This window comes from Balaenoptera ricei, chromosome 9 (assembly GCF_028023285.1).
Source record: "Balaenoptera ricei isolate mBalRic1 chromosome 9, mBalRic1.hap2, whole genome shotgun sequence".
Classification (NCBI taxonomy): Eukaryota; Metazoa; Chordata; class Mammalia; order Artiodactyla; family Balaenopteridae; genus Balaenoptera; species Balaenoptera ricei.
The window spans coordinates 6,665,388-6,691,111 of NC_082647.1; the positions used below are offsets into that span (position 1 = coordinate 6,665,388).

The 25,724-nt window shown below is 41.7% G+C and overlaps 2 protein-coding genes across 4 annotated transcripts; one reads left to right on the forward strand and one right to left on the reverse strand.

The window, feature by feature from the left end:
• Positions 1-656: 656 nt before the first annotated feature.
• LOC132372209 (thymidylate synthase-like) lies at positions 657-1,549 on the reverse strand (the record flags this gene model as incomplete). The annotated part of the gene is given in 2 exon segments (XM_059934380.1): positions 657-919; positions 921-1,549. Coding segments are annotated over 2 exon segments (870 nt in total), but the record flags the coding sequence as incomplete, so codon positions are not given.
• A 5,575-nt stretch (positions 1,550-7,124) lies between these two features.
• On the forward strand, positions 7,125-13,834 carry LOC132371356 (GTPase IMAP family member 1-like). Of its 3 annotated transcripts, none has more exons than XM_059932591.1 (3): positions 7,125-7,369; positions 11,511-11,559; positions 12,551-13,834. In XM_059932591.1, the coding sequence occupies exons 2-3, from the start codon at positions 11,517-11,519 to the stop codon at positions 13,432-13,434; spliced, it is 927 nt and encodes a 308-aa protein (XP_059788574.1). In that variant the 5' UTR covers positions 7,125-7,369; positions 11,511-11,516; the 3' UTR covers positions 13,435-13,834. The 3 variants fall into 3 exon arrangements, with proteins under 3 accessions (XP_059788574.1, XP_059788572.1, XP_059788573.1); XM_059932589.1 differs by having other exon boundaries at positions 7,125-7,316; positions 12,479-13,834; XM_059932590.1 differs by having other exon boundaries at positions 7,125-7,316.
• Positions 13,835-25,724: the final 11,890 nt, after the last annotated feature.

Below are 25,724 nucleotides of genomic sequence, written 5' to 3' on the forward strand. Positions count from 1 at the left end.
AAAATTTACAGAGCTAAAACAATGCTTAGAGGAAATTTTATAGTTGGAAATACCTACATTAAACAAAGAAGATCTCAAAACAATAATCTAATATTTCATAATAAAGCAGTAAGAAATTAAGAACAAACTAAATGTAAAGCAGCCAGAAGAGGGATATAATAAAAGTTAGAGTGGAAATTAATGAACTAGAGAATATAAAAACAATATAAAACAATATAGAAAATCAACAAAACCAAAACTTGATTCTTTTTTTTTTTTTTTTTATAAAACAAATATAACTTTATACGTTCATAACCACACTAGGCATTATCATGACTAATGGTGTTATCCAGCTTGCTCTAATTTGGGGCAATAGTTATACATAATTCTTGAAATTCACTGACCATTTTCATAAAAACATTATGAAGTTTGAATTAAGAGTATATAAATTTTCTCTTTCCTGTCTTTATTCACAATCTCTACATTTACATACATCCTCAGTGAGTTACCCTAACTCCAGGTCTTTTATTACTAAGAGAACCAGCACAGTTCTATTTGCCAGTGGCAACATCCTTAAAAGTTAATGAATAACTGATTGATAGATCACCAACAGGTTTTGACCTAGTTCCTTCTCCTTTAGAGCAAAATGAACTTTCACCTAGGTGTAAATACCCTTCAAACAACTCCTTCAAAAGCACTCTAAACAGCCATTTCCATTTTAATAGTCGGATGAGGATTGTAGCCTTCAATCTGAAAGTCTTCAGCCTTGAAGTCATCAATTTTCTCAACTTTTCGAAGGATTCTGAGCTTGGGGAAAGGCCTTGGTTCTCGCTGAAGCTGAATTTTCAGCGGCTCAATGTGATTCAGGTAAATGTGTGCATCTCCCAAAGTGTGTACAAAGTCACCTGGCTTCAGGCCCGTGATGTGTGCGATCATGTAGCAGGGCGTAGCTGGCGATGTTGAAGGGCACACCCAGGCCCATGTCTCCTGACCTCTGGTACAGCTGGCAGGACAGCTCACAGTTCACCACGTAGAACTGGCAAAGGGCGTGGCACGGGGGTAGGGCCATGAGAGGGAGATCTTTTGGATTCTAAGCACACAGGATGATTCTTCTGTCGTCAGGGTTGGTTTTGATTGTGTCAATCACTTTTTGCAGTTGATCTACTCCTTGATCTGAATAATCTGAATCCATATCTTTGTATTCGGCCCCAAAATCCCTCCACTGAAAGCCATAAACTGGGCCTAAATCCCCTTCTGCTCTGGTGGAGAATCCCAGGCTGTCCAAGAAGTCTCGGGACCCATTGGCATCCCAGATTTTCACTCCCTTGGAAGACAGCTCCTTAGCGTTTGTGGATCCCTTGATAAACCACAGCAACTCCTCCGAAACACCCTTGCAGAAAACACGTTTGGTTGTCAGCAGAGGAAATTCATCTCTCAGGCTGTAGCGTGCCTGCATGCCGAACACCGACAGGGTGCCGGTGCCCGGGCGGTCATCCTTCCGAAAGCCGCAGCGGAGGATGTGCTCGATCTGCCCCAAGTACTGCAGCTCCCCGTGCGGCGGGCGGCGACGTCAGGCGCAGCAGCTCGGAGCCGGCGGCGGGCGTAGCGCGGCAACAGGCGCGGCAGCTGGGACGGGACTGCAGCTGGCACAGGACTCCAAAACTTGCTTCTTTGAAAAGATCAACAAATTGACAAATCTCTAGGTAGTCTGGCCAAAAAAATATGGAGGAAAATTAAATTACTAAAATCCTGAATGAAAGAGGAAACACTGGTACTGAGCTTACAGAAATAAAACAATTACAAGGAAATATTATGAACAATTTTATGCCCCCCAGATTAGGTAACTTAGATAAATGGACAAATTCATAAGCTATCACAACTGAATCAAGAAGAAATAGAAGGCCTGAATAGACCTATAACACATAAAAAGATTCAATTACTAATAAAAAATATTACTACAAAAAACAAACAAACAGGGCTTCCCTGGTGGCGCAGTGGTTGAGAATCTGCCTGCCAATGCAGGGGACACGGGTTCGAGCCCTGGTCTGGGAAGAGCCCACATGCCGCGGAGCAACTGGGCCCGTGAGCCACAACTACTGAGCCTGCATGTCTGGAGCCTGTCCTCTGCAACAAGAGAGGCCGCGATAGTGAGAGGCCCGTGCACCGCAATGAAGAGTGGCCCCTGCTCGCCGCAACTAGAGAAAGCCGTCGCACAGAAACGAAGACCCAACACAGCCAAAAAGTAAATAAGTAAATAAATAAATAAATAAATTTAAAACAAACAAACAAACAAACAAAACACCCAGGCCCAAATGGCTTTACTGATTAACTCTACCAAACATCTAGGAAGAATTAATACCAATTCTTCACAATCTCTTCCAAAAAAATAGAAGAGGACGAACACTCCTCAACTCACTCCATGATGCCAGTATTATACTGATATCAAACCGGAAAAAGACATCACAGTAAAAGAAACTATATACCAATATGTCTTATGAATATAGATGCAAAAATCCCAACAAAATACAAGCAAAGAGAATCCAGCAATATATAAAAAGGCGTGTTCACCATGAACAAGTGGAATTTATCCCAGAAATTCAATATTGGTTTAAGATCAATTAATGTAGTAAGCCATATCAATAGTATAAGGAAAAAATGATCATTTCAGTAGATTTAGAAAAAGCGTTTGAGAAAATTGAACACGGGTTCATAGTAAAAGCACTCAACAAACTATGAAGAGAAAGAAAATTCAACAACCTTGTAAAAGACATCTGTGAAAATTCTACAGCTAGTACCATACTTAATAATGGGACACTGAAAGCTTTCCTGCTAAGATTAGATATAAGACAAGGATATCTGCTCTTGTCACTTCATTTCAACTTGGTACCAGAGGTTCTAACTAGAGCAATTAGGTAAGAAAAGACACTGTTCAAAAACGAGGTGAAGAGGGATGCAAAGATGGTTCAACATCCACAAATCAATCAATGTGACACACCACATTAACAAAATGGAGAATAAAAACCATATGATCGGAACAGGATAGAAAGCCCAGGGATAAACCCACGCACATATGGTCACCTTATCTTTGATAAAGGAGGCAAGAATATACAGTGGAGAAAAGACAGCCTCTTCAATAAGTGGTGCTGGGAAAACTGGACAGGTACATGTAAAAGTATGAAATTAGAACACTCCCTAACACCATACACAAAAATAAACTCAAAATGGATTAAAGACCTAAATGTAAGGCCAGACACTATAAAACTCTTAGAGGAAAACATAGGCAGAACACTCTATGACATAAATCACAGCAAGATCCTTTTTGACCCACCTCCTACAGAAATGGAAATAAAAACAAAAATAAACAAATGGGACCTGATGAAACTTAAAAGCTTTTGCACAGCAAAGGAAACCATAAACAAAACCAAAAAACAACCCTCAGAATGGGAGAAAATATTTGTAAATGAAGCAACTGACAAAGGATTAACCTCCAAAATTTACAAGCAGCTCATGCAGCTCAATATCAAAAAAAACAAACAACCCAATCCAAAAATGGGCAGAAGACCTAAATAAACATTTCTCCAAAGAAGATATACAGATTGCCAACAAACACATGAAAGAATGCTCAACATCACTAATCATTAGAGAAATGCAAATCAAAACTACAATGAGATATCATCTCACACCGGTCAGAATGGCCATCATCCAAAAATCTAGAGGGAGATGCAAGAGGGAAGAGAAATGGGAACATATTGTATATGTATAACTGATTCACTTTGTTATAAAGCAGAAGCTAACACACCATTGTAAGGCAATTATACTTTAATAAAGATGTTTAAAAAAAAATAAAATAAAATAAAAAAATAAATAAAAAATCTAGAAACAATAAATGCTGGAGAGGGTGTAGAGAAAAGGGAACACTCTTGCACTGTTGGTGGGAATGTAAATTGATACAGCCACTATGGAGAACAGTATGGAGGTTCCTTAAAAAACTAAAAATAGAACTACCATACGACCCAGCAATCCCACTACTGGGCATATACCCTGAGAAAACCATAATTCAAAAAGAGTCATGTACCAAAATGTTCATTGCAGCTCTATTTACAATAGCCAGGACATGGAAGCAACCTAGTGTCCATCAACAGATGAATGGATAAAGAAGATGTGGCACATATATACAATGGAATATTACTCAGTCATAAAAAGAAACGAAATTGAGTTATTTGTAGTGAGGTGGAGGGACCTAGAGTTGGTCATACAGAGTGAAGTAAGTCAGAAAGAGAAAAACAAATACAGTATGCTAACACATATATATGGAATCTAAGAAAAAAAAAAAAAAGGTCATGAAGAACCTAGGGGCAAGACGGGAATAAAGACACAGACCTACTAGAGAATGGACTTGAGGATATGGGGAGGGGGAAGGGTAAGCTGTGACAAAGTGAGAGAGTGGCATGGACATATATACACTACCAAACGTAAAATAGATAGCTAGTGGGAAGCAGCCGCATAGCATAGGGAGATCAGCTAGGTGCTTTGTGACCACCTAGAGGGGTGGGATAGGGAGGGTGGGAGGGAGGGAGACGCAAGAGGGAAGAGATATGGGGACATATGTATATGTATAACTGATTCACTTTGTTATAAAGCAGAAACTAACACACCATTGTAAAGCAATTATACTCCAATAAAGATGTTAAAAAAAAAAAACCAAAAAAACCCCCATATGATCATCTCAATAGATACAGAAAAAGCATTTGACAAAATTCAACATCTTTTCATGATAAAATCTCTCAGCAAACTGGTACAAAGGTAACAAACCTCTAATAATAAAGGTCATATACAATAAGCCCAGAGCTATCATAATCAACAGTGAAAAGCTAGAAGCTTTTCCTATAAGATCAGGAAAAATACAAGAATGCCCACTCTCACCACTTCTATTCAATATAGTACTGGAAGTCCCATGCAGAGCAATTAGGCAAGAGAAAGAAATAAAAGACATCTAAATCAGAAAGGAAGAAGTAAAATTGTCTCTATTTTCAGATGACATGATCTTATATATAGAAAATTTTAAAGACTCCACTCAAAAAATGTGATAAGTAATAGGCAAATTCAATGAAGTTGTGGGATACAAAATCATATACAAAAATCAGTTGCATTTCTAAACACTAATAATGATTTATCAGAAAGATAAATTAAGAAAATAATCCCATTTACAATAGCATCAGAAAGAATAAAACACCTAGGAATAAATTTAAGAAAGGAGGTCAAAGACCTGTACATGAAAATTATGACACTGATAAAAGAAATTAAAAGACACAAATAAATGAAAATGTATTCCATGCTCATGGATTGAAAGAATTAATATTGTTAAAATGTCCATACTACCCAAAGGTATCTACAGATTCAATGCAGTTCCTATCAAAATTCCAATGGTGTTTTTCAGAAACAGAAAAATCAATCCTAAAATTTGTATGGAAACACAAAATATTTCAAATAGCCCAAGCAGTCAGAGAATGACAAATACTGTATGATATCACTTTTTTATGTGGAATTTTAAAAAGCCAAATTCATAGAAGTTGAGAGTAGAATCGTGATTACCAGGGGCTGGGAAATGGGAGAAATGGGGAGATGTTGGTCAAAGAGTACAAACTTCCACGTAGAAGATGAGTAGGTCTGGGGATCCAATGCACAGCACAGTGATTATAGTGTAATTCTGTATTATCTACTTGAGAATTGCTAAGCGAGTAGATCTTAAATGTTCTCACCACCAAAAAGAAATGGTAATTATGTGTTGTGATGCAGGTGTTAGCTAATGTTATCGCAGTAATCATTTTGAAATATAAAATTGTATCAAATCAATACATCATGCACTTTAAACACATACAATGTTATATGTCAATTATATCTCAATAAAGCTGGAGGATATGGGGAGGGGGCAGAGTGGGGGGGAGACCAGGTGGAGTTCAGTGGGAGTTGGGTTCTTCACTAAAGAGCTGGCAAGAATGGATGAACATCAGACCCCAGCCCATTAGCTTCAGATGAAGTTAATCCCCTCACTACATACGTGGAAAGTCAACTCCAGAAAGTTGAAGTGAGTTAGGCAAGATCACATGGGTTGTTAATGATGTAACCAGGTCCAGGGCCTGTGTCACCAAAATACTTCTCTCCACACAATGATTGGCTATTTTACTCACCTTTCTCATGACCCTCCTAAAAGGAGAAACAGTCACTTGAGTTGGAGGTACCAACAGAGATGGCTAGGTTAAGCCCTGTATAAAAATTTTCTGTCTTCTACCTGCTGTCCTATTTTTAATAGCTGGAAAAGCTCTCCTTTTCTTTCAGAATGATGAGACTTTGCGTGTGTTGTTCCTGGCAGGTAGGACCACTTTGGTGGCGTTGTCCACTCTGAGGTTCATTCAGAAATTCCTCTCTTGGGCTTCCCTGGTGGCGCAGTGGTTGAGAATCTGCCTGCCAATGCAGGGGACACGGGTTTGAGCCCTGGTCTGGGAAGATCCCACATGCCGCAGAGCAACTAGGCCCGTGAGTCACAACTACTGAGCCTGTACGTCTGGAGCCTGTGCTCCGCGAGGCCGCGATAGTGAGAGCCCCGCGCACCGCGATGAAGAGTGGCCCCCGCTTGCCGCAACTAGAGAAAGCCCTCGCACAGAAACGAAGACCCAACACAGCCAAAAATAATAAAATAATAAATAAATAATAAATAAATTTTTTAAAAAAGAAATTAAAAAAAAAAAGAAATTCCTCTCAAATTCCTGTCCTCGGGAAGGAGACCCTCAAGAGACCATTTTATTTAAAAAAAAAAAAAAATGCCTAAAAAGCAAAAGACAACTGGAGATAAGATTGTTGGTCAAAGGTCAGAAACAAAACGAGGCTTCAGAAACCTAAAATGCTCTTCCCCACTGAGGTTATAGACCCTGCCAGGGACAAGATGCTGGTGTCACAGGAACCTCTGGAAAACAGTACCATAGCCCAAAGCAGGGAGTGGGATTCGCAGTGACAACATTGCATACCCACCACCTCACTGGCCAATGTTTCTGTCTCTTTAAGTCATCACCACTGGGCCCTCCCTCCCTGAGCTTCCTGAGCTCTGAGGTCTGAGAGGCACAGAGACTTCCTCCATGTGTGGGGAGGAAACGGCCCACTGCACCCACAGTCCAAGGGCAGGTTGGTAGGTCAGGAGCTTCTTGGAGCCAGCGTTAGAGCCTGTGACCAGTTCTGCAGGAACGGTGAGCACAAGGGAAAAGGAGCCAGCCCGGAACAGGACCTGTGGGGATCAGAAAGAGCTCTGCCTGGGCGAAGCTGGCTGAGTGAGCGGCTGCATTCTAGTGAGTACGAGAAAGGAGAGCAGGCTCTAGAGACAGTAACTCCACGTGCCGAGGTTTGTAAGGATGCTCTGGGTGTCAAATACAGTAAGTTCAGAAGAACCGCTAAGCATCTTCTCCTGCTCTGGAGTGCACACACTCTTCTTTGGGACTAAATTCTCTCTCCTTCCCTACTCCCTTATTAACAAATAAGAAAGGTATTTGCTAGGACTACTGCAGAAGGCAATGAACACTCCCCAAATGCATATGCAGCAAATGCAAAAGATATTCCTGGGGACACATAAGGGAAGCTAACCTCAGAACAAGTTACAAAGTGAAAATTCTGTATATATCTGAGCTGAACCCTCCTAAAAACCTCCACTCTCCTTAGCACTACCCACAACAGTGCAAGAGACAGCTAAGGTTATGAACTTGGTCCTCACCCCTTGCTCTACATGATCACTTGAACATCTGCTACCCACCCCAAACTCGGCTCTGTGGACTGCTCCGGTGTCAATTAAGGGAGTTTGTTGATTTCTAGACACAAAATAACTAATCACATTATGTGATTTACCCCTGGGGTAAACTTTACAGAAAGCTTTGGGCGGGGTGTAACCGGGGGCAGCGGCAGGAGAGTTACTGCAGAAACACCGACAGCTTTGGTTTGAGTTCTAGGCAAACCTGCCATCTGAGTCCTTTGGCCAGAGACAGGTTATTCAGCCAACCTCTCCCTTTGCTTTTGCTTCGTTGTTGGTGCCAGGAGGGGGAGAACACAGTTACCTGTAGGAACCAGGTGGGCGACATGAAGAGGTAGAACTTGAAATGGACGTTGAAGCACAGGACAGGACTCAGGCAGAAATGTGTGGTGGGATGAATGGTCCTAGGAATGAACGCACGAGGTGGCTTGGAAAAGGCCCTGAAATCTGCTGTCTGTGGAGGGGCTGACTGGGGAGGGGATTAGGTGGAAATGAGGCTGGAGTAGACGGAGGAGAGACTGTGCTCTCGTGCTCAGGCGCTTGTGTGATCAGGCAAACTTGACCACAGAATGTTTAATTGTATTAAATAATGTTTGAGTGGGTATTTTACTTCAAAAAGCCTCAGGTTTGAGGGCAAGGACATCAGGAGTTAGAGGAGAGTATCCCCGTCTCTCCAGCACACAGATCATATTTAGACTTATTTATTTACTTATTTTTTACTGAAGTATAACTGGCTTACAATATTATATTACTTTCGGTATACAACATAGTGATTCTACATTTTTATAGATTATGCTCCATATAAAGTTAATATAAAATATTAACTATATTCCCTGTGCTGTGCGTTACAGTGGTGTATCTTAGTTATTTCATACCTAGTAGTTTGTACCTCTTAATCCCCTTCCCCATCTTGCCCCTTCCCCCGCCCCTCTCCCCACAGGTAACCACTAGTTTATTCTCTGTATTAGTGAGTCTGTTTCTGTTTTGTTACATTCGTCTGTTTGCTTTATTTTTAAAATTCCACATATAAGTGGAAACATACAGCATTTGTCTTTCTCTGTCTGACTTATTTCACTAAGCATAATACCCTCCAGGTCCATCTGTGTTGTTGCAGATGGAAAGATTTCATTCTTTTTTATCCTTTTTTTATGAGTAATATTCCATTATATCTATCTATCTATCTGTATATATATGACATCTTCTTCATTCATCTGTTGATGGACCCTTAGGTTGCTTCCATATCTTGGTTATTATGAATAATGCTGCTATGAACATTGGTGTGCACACATCTTTTTGAATTAGTGTTTTCATTTTCTTTGGGTATATACCCAGGAATGAATTGCTGGATCATATGGTAGTTCTATTTTTAATTTTTTGAGGAACCTTCATACTGTTTTCCACCGTGGCTGTACCAATTGACATTCCTGCTATCAGTGTACTAGGGTCCCCTTTCTCCACATCCTCGTCATCACCGGTTGTTTCTTGTTTTCTGATGGCAGCCATTCTGACAGGGGTGCTCCGTGCTTCCTGTGCCTGGATATCTGTTTCCCTTTTCAGGTTAGGAAAGTTTTCAATTACAATTTCACCAAATACATTTTCTACCCCTTTCTCTCTCTTCTCTTTCTGGGACCTCTATCATGTGAATGTTAGCACACTTGACTTTGTCCCAGAGGTCCCATAAACTAGCTTCATTTTTTTAAATGTGTTTTTGTTTTTGCTGTACTGATTGGATGATTTCCACTAGTCTGTCTTATGTGTTCTTCTACGTCGCCTAATCGGCTCTTAATTCCTTCTAGCGAAGTTTTCATTTCAGTTATCGTATTCTTCAGCTCTGACTGGTTTTTGTATTTTCTAATTCTCTGCTGAAGTTCCCACTGTGTTCATCTGTTGTTTACCCAAGTTCAGTTAGCATTTTTATTACTATTGCTTTGGACTCTTTAGCAGGTAAATTATTATCTCTGTTTCATTAGGGCTTTTTTTCCTGGGGTTTTATCTTGTTCTTTCATTTAAAACATATCCCTTTGTTTTCTCATGTTGTTTGACTTTCTCTGTTTGTCTCTATGAAATTAGGTGAAACGGTTACCTGTCCAGGTCTCAAAGGCATGTCCTTGTGGGGAGCTACCCTTTGCAGTGTGCCTGTCACCAGTGGCTTTGGTGGGAGAGCTGGACGTGAAGTGAGCGGGGACTGCTTCTTCTCCCACAGTGTGCTAGCGGCCACCGCCTTGGTGGGAAGCAAGGCTGGAGCCAGAGGGCTAGAGCCAAAGCCAGGTGCCAGCCAGGGCTTCTCCTCGGCTCAGGGCTAGTTGTTAGCCTATTGTGGGAGGAGTCAAGGACCAAGGGGCTGGGCAGGAGTCCTAAGGGAGTTGGGCTTCCCCCAGATGTGATGACAGTCTTCACCTTGGTTGGGGGCATGGCCAGGGCCTGAGAGCTTGGGGCTGCACTTCTGAGCTGCTTCTACTTTTTCCGCAGTGTGTACCCCTTGGTTAGAGGCAGGATAGAGAGCCAGAGGGGTTGGAGCCGCACTCCGGAGCCCTCTCTGCTCCTTCCCGGGTGCACACATGCCCACTGGCAATGGCGGCCTCGGCCTTTGTTGGGGGCAGTGCTGGAGCAGTAGGGGCTTGAATGGGAGCCTGGAGAGGGCTGGGAGGTGCTCTGGGGCAGTCCCGGCAGGCTGGCCGGAGCACCAGGCAGTCTTCAGTGTACTGCCTCTGCACTGGGGCTGCGAGCAAGCATGTCTGTGCTCTGCAAGACCAGAGTCTCAGTGTCTTACAGCCCTCCAGCGAGCCCTACTGATTTTCAAACCAGCTAAGGGGGCTCATCTACCCAGTGTCAAGCCCAGGCCTGCGGTGCCTAATATGTGGCTCAAACCCCCCACCCCCCAGGGAGGATCCCCAAGCCTGGGATAGCCCCCTCCACTTCTAGGTCCCCACTAGGGATTCAGGTCCCAACTAGATTGCTTCTCCTCCCCCTGTACCAGACTCCATGTGGTTCTTTCTTTACAGCCTTGATCGTAGAAGAGCCATTTTGCTAGTCTTCAGGTCATTCTCAGGGAGAGTTTCTCTATACATAGTTGTAGCTTGGATGTGTTCATGGGGGCAGGTGAGCTCAGGGTCTCCCTCCTCCCCCTTCTGGATCCCACCTCCTAGACATAATAGGACGAGCCAAATCTTGTGGTTTTCTGAGCACAGAGTCAGGAGCTCTCCAGAGCAGCTTGGGAAAGATGTCTGTTTTCTGATTTCCAAAAACAAAATTCCAATTTTCTTCTTGTTTCCCAGGCCAACAACACTAAGGTAGGTCCTAAGTCAGTGAGCAAACTTTCTTGTTCTCAGGGGTTTCCAAAGCCCCCCACCCCACCCCTAGCTGCTGAATCTCCAGGGAAAACTTATTTTCTACAACCTACGTCACTGACATAGAATTACCTGGGAAAATGAACATCAGAAGCTTACTCATTGACATAGAATAAGTGTTGTCATCTCCCCTCCGCTCTGTGCATTTCGAGGCCCTGAAAAGACAGCACAAGCTCACCAAGTGTTCTCACAGTATCGTCCCAACCACAGACCAAGCTCTTCCACTGTCTTCCCTAAATTCTGATGCTCGGAGAGGGCAGGAACTATGACATTTTAACTGTGGGGTCACCAGCTCTTTGGACTTTGCCTGACACATAGTAGGTAGTTTTACCTATGAATGAATGAATGAGTGAACGAATGAAAGACTAAATAAATTGTGTTGGGGACACTTTCAGGGAATCATGAGAGGACAGAAGACAGCAAGAGATGAAGAAAACACCTATGGTAAGAACATGCCTCACAATGCGTGTTTGCCCCCAGGTATGAGCTCTGGGTAGTAAGGGGGACGGGCTATCTCAACACTGAACAGGGAGAAGCCCCAGAGGTTTCTCGATGCTGGGATGAAACAGCAAAGAGCCCTGGGACTGGCATTTGACCTAGATCTCTGCCCCTGACCTGCTGTGAGATATTGAGTTCTTTGACTAACCTGCACCTCTGTCCCCAAGGTAAAATGAATAAACCTCCTCTGATCTCCACAGAAGGGGATGTAGAGGGAATCCAACTGTATACTAGAGGGAACATGATTCACCAGGTAGAAGGTGTTAGGGAACAAGGATGGAGGGTTAACCAGGTATCTTATTAGGCAGCAGGTTTAAGAGAGAGGAGAGGAAGAGGAGGGCAAGAGGGAGGGAAGAAGAGATGGTCTCATCTTATCCTCCCAGCAGCCCTATGAGGACAGCGCTACATTATTGATCCCATTTGTGCAGAAGAGGTTTAGCACTTAGGTTAAGCAGCTTCCCAGGGTTACAAGGCTGGCAGGGGTCGGGCTGTGATTCAAACCCAGGCTGTGGGACACCAGGCAGCCCTCACGGCCAGGCCCACGGCCCCTCCTGCCTTTCTTCAGTGGCAGCGTATCTGGGAATGTATGGCAGAGGCCACTGAAGCTGTCAAATAGGGAGCAGCTCTGCGCAGTGTGGATGACAGGTCATGTCACACGAAGTAATGGCCTGTATTATACAGGGGTGTCCTCTACAGAAACGTTCACCAGGTGCTGGAGCACCTACAGGTGCATGCGTGACGCCAAAGAGGGAAGAAACAGACGGGTAGAGACCCCCCAGAGCTCACAAATCTCCGACCAGGGCACTCAGTAAAGGGCTGGTCCGAAAAGCAAAAGTCGAAGCACTCTGTTCTCCTTTGTCCAAAGGCGTCCAGGGGACCCGGGCACCAGGATGTGTGCTTTCAGGTTCGGGAGCTTACACATCATTGGTGCTCACAGGTGCAGAAGCCGACGAGTCTGCCCTGCAGGAGCCCAGGCTGCGGCTCCTCCTGGCTGGGAGGTCAGGGACTGGGAAGAGCGCCACGGGAAACAGCATCCTGGGCCAGAAGCGCTTCCTCTCCAGGCTCGGGGCGACGTCGGTGACCCGGACCTGCGCCGCGGGCAGCTGCAGGTGGGCCAAGTGGGTGGTGGAAATCATTGACACCCCAGACCTTTTCAGCTCCGAAGTCTCCCAGACAGACCCGGGCTGCGAGGAGAGAGGCCGCTGCTACCTGCTCTCGGCGCCGGGGCCCCACGCCCTGCTCCTGGTGACCCAGCTGGGCCGCTTCACGGCCCAGGACCAGCAGGCCTGGAGGGGGGTGAAGGCGCTCTTCGGGGACGGCATCGTGACGCGCACCATCGTGGTCTTCACCCGCGAGGAGGACCTGGCCGGGGGCTCGCTGCAGCATTACGTGCGCGACACCGGGAACCGCGCGCTCAGGGAGCTGGTGGCCGAGTGCGGGGACCGATTCTGCGCCTTCGACAACCGAGCCGCCAGCGGGAAGCGAGAGGCGCAGGTGATGGCGCTGATGGGGCTGGTGCAGGAGCTGGTGAGGGACCACGGCGGCGCCGCCTACACCAACGACGTGTACAGCCTGGCGCAGGCCCTGGGCGGCGCGGACCCCGCGGAGAGGCTGCGCAGGGTGGCGGAGCGAGTGGCCGTCTGCGCGCAGAGGCGGCGGGAGCGCTGGCCGCTGGCCTGGCTGTGGCGGTGGCCCAAGGCGCCGGGGACCTGGTGTAAGCTGGGCGTGTGCACCCTGCTGGGCGCCCTGGTCCTGCTATACATGCAGATCTCCAGGCACCAGCCTGACGCCTTTGGTGAGATCAGTCCTGACAGACTGTAAATAACACTTTGACCCATCCACTGATAATTACCTTCATCCTCGGTGCTCTGAACCTTCAGGGCCCACATCTCTCCTTTCCTCCCTCACCTCGCCTATTCTACCAATTTCAGAGTCCTGCCAGGTCCCATCTCCCACCTGAAACCTTCCTATGAGCTCCCCCTTTCCCAAAGCCAAACAACCACAGTTAGTTTTGCCTATTTTCTACTGACCTCAGACTGCCTTTGACTCTCTCCTGTCATTGAACTGTCTTCACCCCTGAAAGCAGATGAGGAGCCTTTGCCCTCTCACCCCCTGGACTCCCGGCAGGACCAAGGTTAGAACCACCACAGAGCAGAGTCTGAGTACATACTCATTTGCTTGAATTGAACCGAATGAAAGAAATAAATGTACTGGACAATCACATTGTGTTAAATGAAATCAATATTTGTAGATGTTTGTTCATCTGCCTTTTTATATGCCCACTGAGCAAAGATCCAACTCTCTCATTCCTGACCCCACGTACAAAAACCTTGCACCCACACACACTCAGGTGTGTGATCATAATGAGAGAAGACATTGGTGCACGCCTGCCCCTCTGTACCTCAGCAGCTTGAATGCAGATGCTTCTGCAAGTGCAAGGAGACTATCCCTGGAGACTTGATTCCCTAGGGGCCATTGAGGTCCTGCAGAAAGTCTCCTTCCAAGGAGGAGTTTTCTCCCTGGCTTACACACTCACAGGGTAAGCAAGGATATGATTTTTCAATTCAGAGATAAATTAAAAATTTTAAGCAGTTTGGTGATTTTTCTTTTATATGAATCTCAAAATAAAAGGCAGACAGGTCTTTGTGGGCTGAGAACTGGTGACATGATGGTGGGGTAGAGAGTCATCTCTGTCCCATGAGTATCTGGCAGAATCAGCTCTCTGGTGCAGGTAAGTGAGACAGGTTAGCCTGTGTGGTCAGTCCTAACTGTGCCTCCTTCTCTCTTCACCCACACTTGCTTTGTCCCCGACACCACCGTCTTCACACACCAACACAAGCTCATCTCTGATACAGCTATGAAATTCCAGATCTCTCCCCTACAGTATCCTCTGCCCATTGCCTTCACAGCCAGAGATTCTCAGGTTACTGATGACCTCAGATCACTAAAGAGACATGTAAAAAGGGAAAATAATCTGCAACAGCTGAGCACATCCTGGAAATCGGGGCCCACAACCCCTACATGGACACCATTGCAAACGTTAACAGGAACACCAGTGCCAAATGCTGAGGCTTGAAATTTCCTCAGCCAGAAAGGTCATTTTGGTTTAAGGGGTTGTGTGCAGATCTCAGCAGAGGTCCTGATAGAGGATCTTGATTTTGGTCTTGTTCACTTTTCAATATACTCTTGGAATGAACAAACAGAGAAAAATCCTGCCATTGTCACTCCACAGAGAAAAGGGATGGTCACTGGTGAAAATGAATGTGGAAAAAGAATGAAAATAGAATGACAAAGTGCCCAGTGTGAGCAATGGAAAGTTTCAATCCATGACCCAAATAATGAGAAACATTTGATTCTTGCTCTTGCTTTGGGGAAGAATGAAGCCCAGGGAGTTCCTAAGTGACTGTGATTGAGTTGATGGGCATATGGGGAGGAACATGCCAGGGATCCCAGAGGGCAGGCAATCGCCTAGTTCAACCCACACCCTGCTAAGGCTGTCAGCCAGTACACACAGGGGAAGAGAGTGTATCTGCAGGCAGTGTGTTGCGGGCTGTCTGTATATATGCAGGATATACACAAAAGGATAAAGAATGCCATGAAGAATATCTGAAACAGATTAATGGATAAAAACAACATATAGTGCTGGGAAAACTGGATATTCACAAGCAAACTAATGAATTTTGATACTTATCTTGCACAATATAAAACTATTAACTCAAAATGGATCAAAGACCTAAATGTAAGAGTTAAAACTATAAAACTCTTAAACCCAAGTGTAAATCTCCATGACCATGGATTAGGCAATAGTTTCTAATATATGACACCAAAAGCACCAAAGAAAAACAGATAAATTACATTTAATCAAAATTTAGAACATTTTCTCCATCAGAGAACACTATCAAAAAAGTGAAAAGACAACCCATGGAATGGGAGAAAATATTTGCCAACATATATCTGATACAGATTTAATATCCAGAATATATAATATAATATATATAACGAACTCTTACAATTCCATAATAAAAAGACAACCCAATTTTTAAATTGGCAAAAGATTTGAAAACAAATTTCACACAAATGGCCAATTAACACATGAAAAGATGATGAACATCATGAGTCATTAGGGAAATATAAATCAAAACCAAATGAGATACCACTTCATACGCACTGGGATGGTTATAATTTTTTTAAAAAGAAAAAATAACAAATACCGATGAGTATGTGGATAAATTTAACCCTTATACACTGCTGGTGAGCATGTAAAATGGCACAGCTGCTGTGGAAAACAGTTTGGCACTTCCTCAAAAAGTTAAACATAGATTACCATATGATACAGTAATTCCACTTCCTAGGTGTATATCCAAGAAGACTGACAACACATGTTCATACAAAAAATTCTACATAACTGGTAAAGCAGCATTGTTCATAATAGTCAAAAAAAAAGTGGAAACAACCCAAATGTACATAAAAAGGAATGGAGTGCAGTTACATGCTACAATGTGAATGAGCCTTGAAAGCATTATGCTAAGTGAAAGAAGCCAGGAAAAAGATCACATAAAGATATGATAATATTTATATGAAATGTCCAGAAACGAGAGTGGGCTCATGAGAGTGTCCTTAAGAGGGTTTTAGTTTTAGTTCCTTGTACTCTATTAATATTTATATTCAGCTTCACTTTTTAAGCCTTTCTCCCCTCTTATGGCTTGAATTAGGGGCAAAAAGATGTTGAAACCCTAACCCTATGAATCTTACCTTATTTGGAAATAAGATCTTTGTAGATTTGATTGTTAAGGTAAGGCCATTAGGATGAGCCTTAATCCATACAACTGGTATCCTTATTGGAAGAGGGAAATTGGACATGCATCGGGAAGACAGTCATGTGAAAACAGAGGCAGAAGTTGGAGTAATGCTGCCTGGGGTCACTAGAAGCTAGAAGAGGCAATGAAGGATCTTCCTCTACAGCCTTCAAAAGGAGCATGGCCCTGCCAACACCTTTATTTTGGACTTCTGGCCTCCAGAACAGTGAGAGAATAAATTTCTGTTAATTATAAGCCACTTCGTTTGTGGTATTTTATTACAGCAGTCCTGGGAAACGAATATGTTTTCCATGTTGTGATTCTCTCTAGTTAGCCTTGGTCAACACACAATAATTACATGTTGCTGCCATTCAGGGAGATGAAATGTCAGATCTTACATAGGTGTGGGGAAGCAGAGCAGTGAAGGGGAATGCAGGCTGCCCTCACATCAGTTTCCTCTGAGGATGGCATGGTGGTGGCAGTAATGACCTAGGGAGGACATTGATCCTGGAGGTCAGCTGCTGACCAAAACCAAATCAAGCTGAGGTTCACTGTAGAGCTGAGTGACATTCAAGCGAAGGGTGATTATGAAGTAGCTGATATGCAAGGACAAACTCAGAAACACCAGGAGACTTTTATTCCCTAACCCTAAATACATAGTTGGATAGGGAGTGAGGTGCCTAGATCCTGCTATTCTTTAGACAAGGGAGACAGAAGTGGCAGACTCTTGAGAGGAACATCATGCTCTGCCTCCAGACTTTTCATCAGAAATCATGGAGGTCAGAAGGAAGGGACACAATATTTTTCAAGTGTTGAAAAAAAAAGTGCTGTCAACCCAGAATTCTATATCCAGAGAAAATATCCTTCAAGAATGAAAGGACAATCAAGGCATTCTCAGATGAAGGAATGTTACTTAATGGAATTTGCCTCCAGCAGATTTACTCTAAAAGAATGACCAACAGGAGTTCTGAAACAGAAAGGAAAGAATAAAAGTACCAGGAAGGAAGAAAGTAGCAAAAATATGGGTAAGTAGACTGTCCTTCTCCTCTTGAGCTTTCTAAATTACGTTCGATGGTTGAAGAAAATATTATAACACTGACTGATGTGGTTCTAAATTTATGTAGAGGAAATAAATTTTAGAAAATTATATTGTAAACAGGGGAAGTTAAAGGGATGTAAGGGGAAGTAAAGTCTGTATACTTCTCTCCAACTGGTAAAATAATAATACTGGTGGATGGTGATAAGTTATATACACATATTACAATCCCTAAAACAGCCATTTTAAAAGTTATACAGAAAGGTAAATTTTAAAAACACTATCTATAAATCAAAATAGAATTCTAAAAATTGAGTAACCCACAGGAATGTAACAGGGGTAATAGAGAAATGAAAAACAGAACAAAGGAAAAAAAACAAAGGAAAATGGCAGACTTATGCCCTAACATCTCAATAATTATATTAAGCGTAAGAGCTCTAAATACACCAATTAAAAGCAGAGATTGGCAGAGTATATTAAAATACATGATCCAATTGCTTACAAGAAAATCATTTCAAATATTATGGTAGAAACAGGTTGAAAATAAAAGGATGGAAAAAGGTAAATCCTGCAAATATTAATCATGCAGAGGAAAGAAGAAATGGCTAAATTAATATCAAATAAAATAGAATTTAGATCAAAGAAAATTACTAGATACAGAGAGACATTATATAGTGATAAAAAATGTCAATCCACCAAGAAGACAAAGCAATCCTAAATGTGTACTCCCAAAAAATAGAGATGCAAAATTTGTGAAGCAGAAACTGACAGAACTGAAAGGAGAAACAGACAAATCCAGAATTACCGTTAGAGACTTCCCACTCCTCTCTCTCTCAACAATTGATTAGAACAACTACATAGAAAATGAGCAAGGATATAGAAGAGTTCAATGACACCACCAATCAACAGGATCGAACGGATATTTAGAGAATACTCTACTGCACTCTTTTCAAGTGCACATGGAACGTGCACCAAGATAGACCATATTCTGCGCTATGAAACAAAACCCAACAAACTTAAAACCACTGTGGTTCTCTGACCACAGTGGAATCAAGCTAGAAAACGATAACAGAAGTGTCTTCTTCACTGCCCTATCAACAGCATCATGACTCCCTAACGGATCATCAGAACCTGAGAAAAGACCTTGCTGATGGCCCCACAACGTCAAACTCTAAGTCTGAAAAGGGACTTTTCTGGGCTTGGAAAACACTCATGACACTGTCAGTGAAGGATGGGAAAGTAAGGGGTAAATGGCCATTTCCCCCCCCTTTTTTTTTTTTTTTTAAAGTAAGCAGTACCTTATTTTATTTAATTAATTAATTAATTTATTTTTGGCTGTGTTGGGTCTTCGTTTCTGTGCGAGGGCTTTCTCTAGTTGTGGCAAGCAGGGTCCACTCTTCATCGCGGTGCACGGGCCTCTCACTATCACGGCCTCTCTTGTTGCGGAGCACAGGCTCCAGACACGCAGGCTCAGTAGTTGTGGCTCACGGGCCTAGTTGCTCCGTGGCATGTGGGATCCTCCCAGACCAGGGCTCGAACCCATGTCCCCTGCATGGGCAGGCAGATTCTCAACCACTGCCCCACCAGGGAAGCCCCTCCCCTTTTTTCTACCTGTTGCTGAAGCCAATCTCCTTTGCTGTTGAAGAGAAGAGAGGATAAGATTTTCTCTACCCTACATCTGTCTCCTGGTCCCACCACTCACCGATTCCTTTTCTACTTTGAGTGCAGGTGACTTTGATCAAGAATGAGCAAAATCAGTCTCTTCTCACCAGCCTCTGCCCACCATTTACAGCATAGCTAGCCCTATGGGCATTATCAGCTGCAACTAATGTTGGTGAAAATTCTGAGAGCAGCTGCCTGGTCGGAGGTACACATCTAGGCTATGCCAAGAATCGGCTTCACAGAACACTGCAAACACCACGGGTCATATTTCTGAGGCACCGTGAACAGCATCCACCTCTGTCTTCTCATAGTGATCTCAGGGGATGTGGCTTTACTTTCAGGCAGAAGAGAGAAAGCTATCTTTTTTTGAAAAAAGAGGAAACTGAGGCCCAGAAATCTTAGATGGCATATACCAAGCCACCCGCTGTGCAGGATCTGGAACCATAATCTAAGTGTTTGAATTCATCATCCTTCTGTTCCTTCATGCACCTCTTCAACCCCACCCCACCCGCTGAAGGATAAGATTATGGGAAATGGGGAAACGAAACCACAAGTCAGAGTTTCATGGGAAGAAATCTGAATTATGAAACACAATTTCTCTTCCCTTGTCTGTGCTCAATCTTAAGGAAAAAAAGGAAATAATAAACATTATTGATAAAAGAGTGTTGAAATCTCAAACTCTAACTGTGGATTTGTCTATTTTTCCATTTATTTCTGTCAGTTTTTACTTCTTGAATTTTGAAGTTCTCTGGAGTTTTTTGAAGCTCAGTTACTTATGAGGAACATCGTGCTCAGCATTATTGTGTCTTGTTGATGAATTAACCTATTTTCCATGATGAAGGGTACGCCTTTATCTCTGATACAGAATGGTATTGTTCTGAAACCACGTTGTCTGATATTATAGCCACTGTAGGTTTCATATGCTTAATCTATGCATGATATATCTTTTTCAACCCTCTACTTTAACCTATCTGTGTCTTTATATTTAGGGTTGGATTTCCTTTAGACAGCATGCAGGTAGGACTTGTTTTTTTATCCCAACTGTCATATACTTGAAGAATTCAGATAATTTATAACTGATATGATTATTGATATGGTTGTGTTTAAATTCATCATCTTGCTATTTGTTCCTATTTGTCCCATCTATTGCTTTTTTTCTGGTGAATTTTTAAATTTTCATTTTTTTTCCCGCTATTGCTTTATTAACTATACCTCATTTTATTTACTTAATGGTTGCTCCACAATTTATAATAATGCACCTTTAACTTCTCACATCCTAACTTCAGAGAATGTTATATCACTATCACTTCACATATACTGGACGTTCTTTTTTTTTAATTAGTTTTTATTGGAGTATAGTTGCTTTACAATGTTGTGTTAGTTACTGCTGTACAGCAAAGTGAATCAGCTATACGTATACATATATCTCCTCTTTGTTTAGGTTTCCTTCCCATTTAGGTCATCACAGAGCATTGAGTAGAGTTCCCTGTGTTATGCAGTAGATTCTCATCAGTTACCTATTTTATACACATTAGTGTATATATGTCAATCCCAATCTCCCGGTTCATCCCACCTCCCTTTCCCCCTGGTATCCATGTCTGTTCTTTACATCTGTGTCTCTATTTCTGATTTGCAGATAAGTTCATCTGTATCATTTTTCTAGATTCCACATATAAGTGATATTATATGATATTTGTTTTTCTTTCTGACTTACTTCAGTCTGTATGACAGTCTCTAGGTCTCTACACCTCTCTGCAAGTGTCATAATTTTGCTCCTTTTAATGGCTGAGTAATATTCTATAGTATATATGTACCAAATCCTCTTTATCCATTCATCTTTGAGGGACATTTAGGTTGCTTCCATGTCCTGACTATTGTAAATAGTGCTGCAATGAACATTGGGGTGCATGTATCTTTTTGAATTATGGTTTTCTCTGGGAATATGCCCAGGAGTGGGATTGCTGGGTCATATGGTAGATCTATATTTAGTTTTTTAAGGAAACTCCATACTGTTCTCCATAGTGGCTGTATCAATTTACATTCCCACCAACAGTGTAAGAGGGTTCCCTTTTCTCCACACCCTCTCCAGCACTTATTGTTTATAGATTTTTAAAACAAATTTATTTATTTTATATATTTATTTTTGGCTCTGTTGGGTCTTCATTGCTGCACATGGGCTTTCTCTAGTTGCAGCAAGTGGGGTGTTAGGGAGTGTTCTAATTTCATTCTTTCACATGTAGCTGTCCAGTTTTCCCAGCACCACTTATTGAAGAGACTGTCTTTTCTCTGTTGTATATTCCTGCCTCCTTTTTCATAGATTAGTTGACCATAGGTGTGTGGGTTTATCCCTGGGCTTTCTATCCTGTTCCATTGATCTATATTTCTTTTTTTGTGCCAGTACCATACTGTTCTGATTACTGTAGCTTTGTAGTATAATCTGAAGTCAGGGAGCCTGACTCCTCCAGCTCTGTTTTTCTTTCTCAAGATTGTGTTGGCTATTTGGGGTCTTTTGTGTTTCCATACAAATTGTAAAAGTTTTTTGTTCTAATTCTGTGAAAAATGCCCTTGGTAATTTGATAGGGATTGCATTGAATCTGTAGATTGCTTTGGGTAGTATAGTCATTTTCACAATATCGATTCTTCCAATCCAAGAACATGGTATATCTCTCCATCTGTTTGTGTCATCTTTGATTTCTTTCATCAGTATCTTATAGTTTTCTGAGTACAGGACTTTTGCCTCATTAGTACAGGTCTTTGCCTATTCTTAGGTATTTTATTCTTTTTGTTGCAATGGTAAATGGGATTGTATCTTTCATTTGTTTTTCTGATATTTTGCTGTTAGTGTATAGGAATGCAAGAGATTTCTGTGTATTAATTTTGTATCCTGCAACTTTACCAAATTCATTGATTAGCTCTAGTAGTTTGCTGGTGCCATCTTTAAGATTTTCTATGTATAGTATCATGTCATCAGCAAACAGTGACAGTTTTATTTCTTTTCCAATTCATATTCCTTTTATTTCTTTTTCTTCTCTGATTGCTGTGGCTAGGACTTCAAAAACTATGTTGAATAAAAGTGGTGAGGGTGGGCATCCTTGTCTTGTTCCTGATCTTAGAGGAAATGCTTTCAGTTTTTCACCATTGAGAAAGATGTTTGCTGTGGGTTTGTCATATATGGCCTTTATTATGTTGAGGTAGGTTCCCTGTATGCCCACTTTCTGGAGAGTTTTTGTCATAAATGGATGTTGAATTTTGTCAAAAGCTTCTTCTGCATCTATTGAGACGATCATATGGTTTTTATTCTTTAATTTGTTAATATGGTGTATCACATTGATTAATTTGCATAAATTGAAGGATCCTTGCATCCCTGAAATAATTCCCACTTGATCATGGTGTATGATCCTTTTAATTTGTTGTTGGATTTGGTTTGCTAGTATTTTGTTGAGGATTTTTGTGTCAAGGTTCATCAGTGATATTGGCCTGTATTTTTCTTTTTTTGTGATATCTTTGTCTGCTTTTGGTATCAGGGTGATGGTGGCCTTGTAGAATGAGCTTGGGAGTGTTCCTCCCTCAGCAATTTTTTGGAAGTGTTTGAGAAAGCTAGGTGTTAGCTCTTCTCTAAATGTTTGATAGAATTCTGTGAAGCCATCTGGTCCTGGACTTTTGTTTGCTGGAAGATTTTTAATCACAGTTTCAATTTCATTACTTGTGATTGGTCTGTTCATACTTTCTATTTCTTGCTGGTTCAGTCTTGGAAGGTTGTACCTTTCTAAGCATTTGTCCATTTCTTCCAGGTTGTCCATTTTATTGGCATAGGTTGCTTATAGTAGTCTCTTATGATCCTTTGTATTTCTGCGGTGTCAGTTGTAACCTCTCCTTTTTCATTTCTAATTTTATTGATTTGAGTCCTCTCCCTTTTTTTCTTGATGAGTCTGACTAAAGGTTTATCAATTTTGTTTATCTTCTCAAAGAACCAGCTTTTAGTTTCATTGATCTTTGCTATTCTTTTCTTCATTTCAATTTCATTTATTTCTGCTCTGATCTGTATGATTTCTTTCCTTCTACCAACTTCGGGGTTTGTTTGTTCTTTCTCTAGTTGCTTTATGTGTAAGGTTAGGTTGTATATGTGAGGTTTTTCTTGTTTCTTGAGGTGGGATTGTCTTGCTATAAACTTCCCTCTTAGACTGATTTTGCTGCATCCCACAGGTTTTGGGTTGTCGTGTTTTCATTGTCATTTGTTTCCAGGTATTTTTTGATTTCCTCTTTGATTTCTTCAGTGATCTCTTGGTTATTTAGTAGCATATTGTTTAGCCTCCATGTGTTTTTGTTTTTTACATTTTTTTTTCTGTAACTGATTTCTAGTATCATAGCATTGTGGTCAGAAAAGATGCTTCATATGATTTCAATTTTCTTAAATTTACTGAGGCTTGATTTGTGACCCAAGATGTGATCTATCCTGGAGAATCTTCTGTGTGCACTTGAGAAGAAAGTGTATTCTGCTGCTTTTGGATGGAATGTCCTATAAATATCAATTAAGTCTATATGGTCTAATGTGTCATTTAAGGCTTGTGTTTCCTTATTAATTTTCTGTCTGGATGATCTGTCCATTAGTGTAAGTGAGGTGTTAAAGTCCCCCACTATTATTTTGTTACTGTTGATTTCCCCTTTTATAGCTGTTAGTATGTGCCTTATGTATTGAGATGTTCCTATGTTGGGTGCATAAATATTTATAATTTTTATATCTTCTTCTTGGATTGATCCCTTGATCATTGTGTAGTGTCCTTCCTTGACTCTTGTAACATTCTTTATTTCAAAGTCTATTTTATCTCATATGAGTATTGCTACTCCAGCTTTCTTTTGATTTCCATTTGCATGGAATATCTTTTTCCACCCCCTCACTTTCAGTCTGTATGTGTCCCTAGGTCTGATGTCGTTCTCTTGTAGACAGCATATATAAGGGTCTTGTTTTTGTATCCATTCAGCCAGTCTGTGTCTTTTGGTTGGAGCATTTAATCCATTCACAGTTAAGGTAATTATCAATATGTGTGTTCCTATTACCATGTTTTTAATTGTTTTGTGTTTGTTTTCGTAGGTCCTTTTCTTCTCTTGTGTTTCCCACTTAGAGAAGTTCCTTTAGCATTTGTTGTAAAGCTGGTTTGGTGGTGCTGAATTCTCTTAGCTTTTGCTTGTCTGTAAAGCTTTTGATTTCTGTGTCAAATCTGAATGATATCCTTGCTGGGTAGGATAATCTTGGTTGTAGGTTTTCCCCCTTTCATCACTTTAAGTATATCCTGCCACTCTCTTCTGACCTGCAGAGTTTCTGCTGAAAAATCAGCTAATAACCATACAGGGATTCCCTTGTGTGTTTATTTTGCTTTTCCCTTGCTGCTGTTAATATTTTTACTTTGAATTTAATTTTTGTTAGTTTCATTAATATATGTCTTGGCATGTTTCTCCTTGGGTTTATCCTGTATAGGACTCTGCACTTCCTGGAGTTGGGTGGCTATTTCCTTTCCCATGTTAGGGAAGTTTTCAACTATAATCTCTTCAAATATTTTCTCAGACCCTTTCTCTTTCTCTTCTTCTTTTGGGACCACTATAATTCAAATGTTCATGTGTTTAATGTTGTCCCAGAGGTCTCTGAGACTGTCCTCATTTCTTTTCATTCTTTTTTCTCTGTTCTGCTCCTTGGCAGTTATTTCCACCATTCTATCTTCCAGCTCACTTATTCGTTCTTATGCTTCAGTTATTCTGCTATTGATTCCTTCTAGGGTATTTTTCATTTCAGTTACTGTGCTGTTCATCACTGTTTGTTTGTTCTTTACTTCTTCTACATCCTTGTTAAAGATTTCTTGTATTTTCTCACTCCATGCCTCCATCCTATTTCCGAGATTTTGGATCATCTTTACTACCGTTACTCTGAATTCTTCTTCAGGTAGATTGCCTATTTTCTCTTCATTTATTTTGTCCTGTAGGTTTTTACCTTGTTCCTTCGTCTGTAACATATTTCTCTGTCATCTCATTTTTGTTGATGGCTGGGGCTGTGTTCCTGTCTTGCTGCTTGTTTGGCCTGAGCCATCCAGCACTGGAGTTTGCAGGCAGTTGGGTGGAGCCAGCTCTTGGTGCCCAGATGAGGACCTCTGGGAGAGCTCACACTGATTAATATTCCCTGGGGCTTGAAGTTATCTGGTAGTCCAGCAGCTTGGACTTGGTGCTCCCACCACAGGGACTCAGGCCAGAACCCCAGCCTGGGAACCAAGACCCCAAAAGCCACGTGGCAACGCAAAAAAGACAAATACAAAAACAGACAAAGAAAGCCCAAGGCAAGTAATAAAAACAGAACTGAACATAGAAAAACAAAACAAAACAAAAAAACAGACACTCACAAAAGTAAACAGAAGAATAAAACCCAAGACAAATAACAAAAACAAATCCAAGCCAAAAAAAAACAAGCGAACAACAGCAACAAAAGAACAAGGAAAGCAAAAAACAAGACACCCAAATAAACAACAGAGCCCAAGACCAAAACAAGTAATAAAAACAAAACTAACCTAAACAAAAAACAAAAAATAAAATCAAAGAAAATGAACTAAAAGAAAAGCTAAGAAAATAAAAGACAA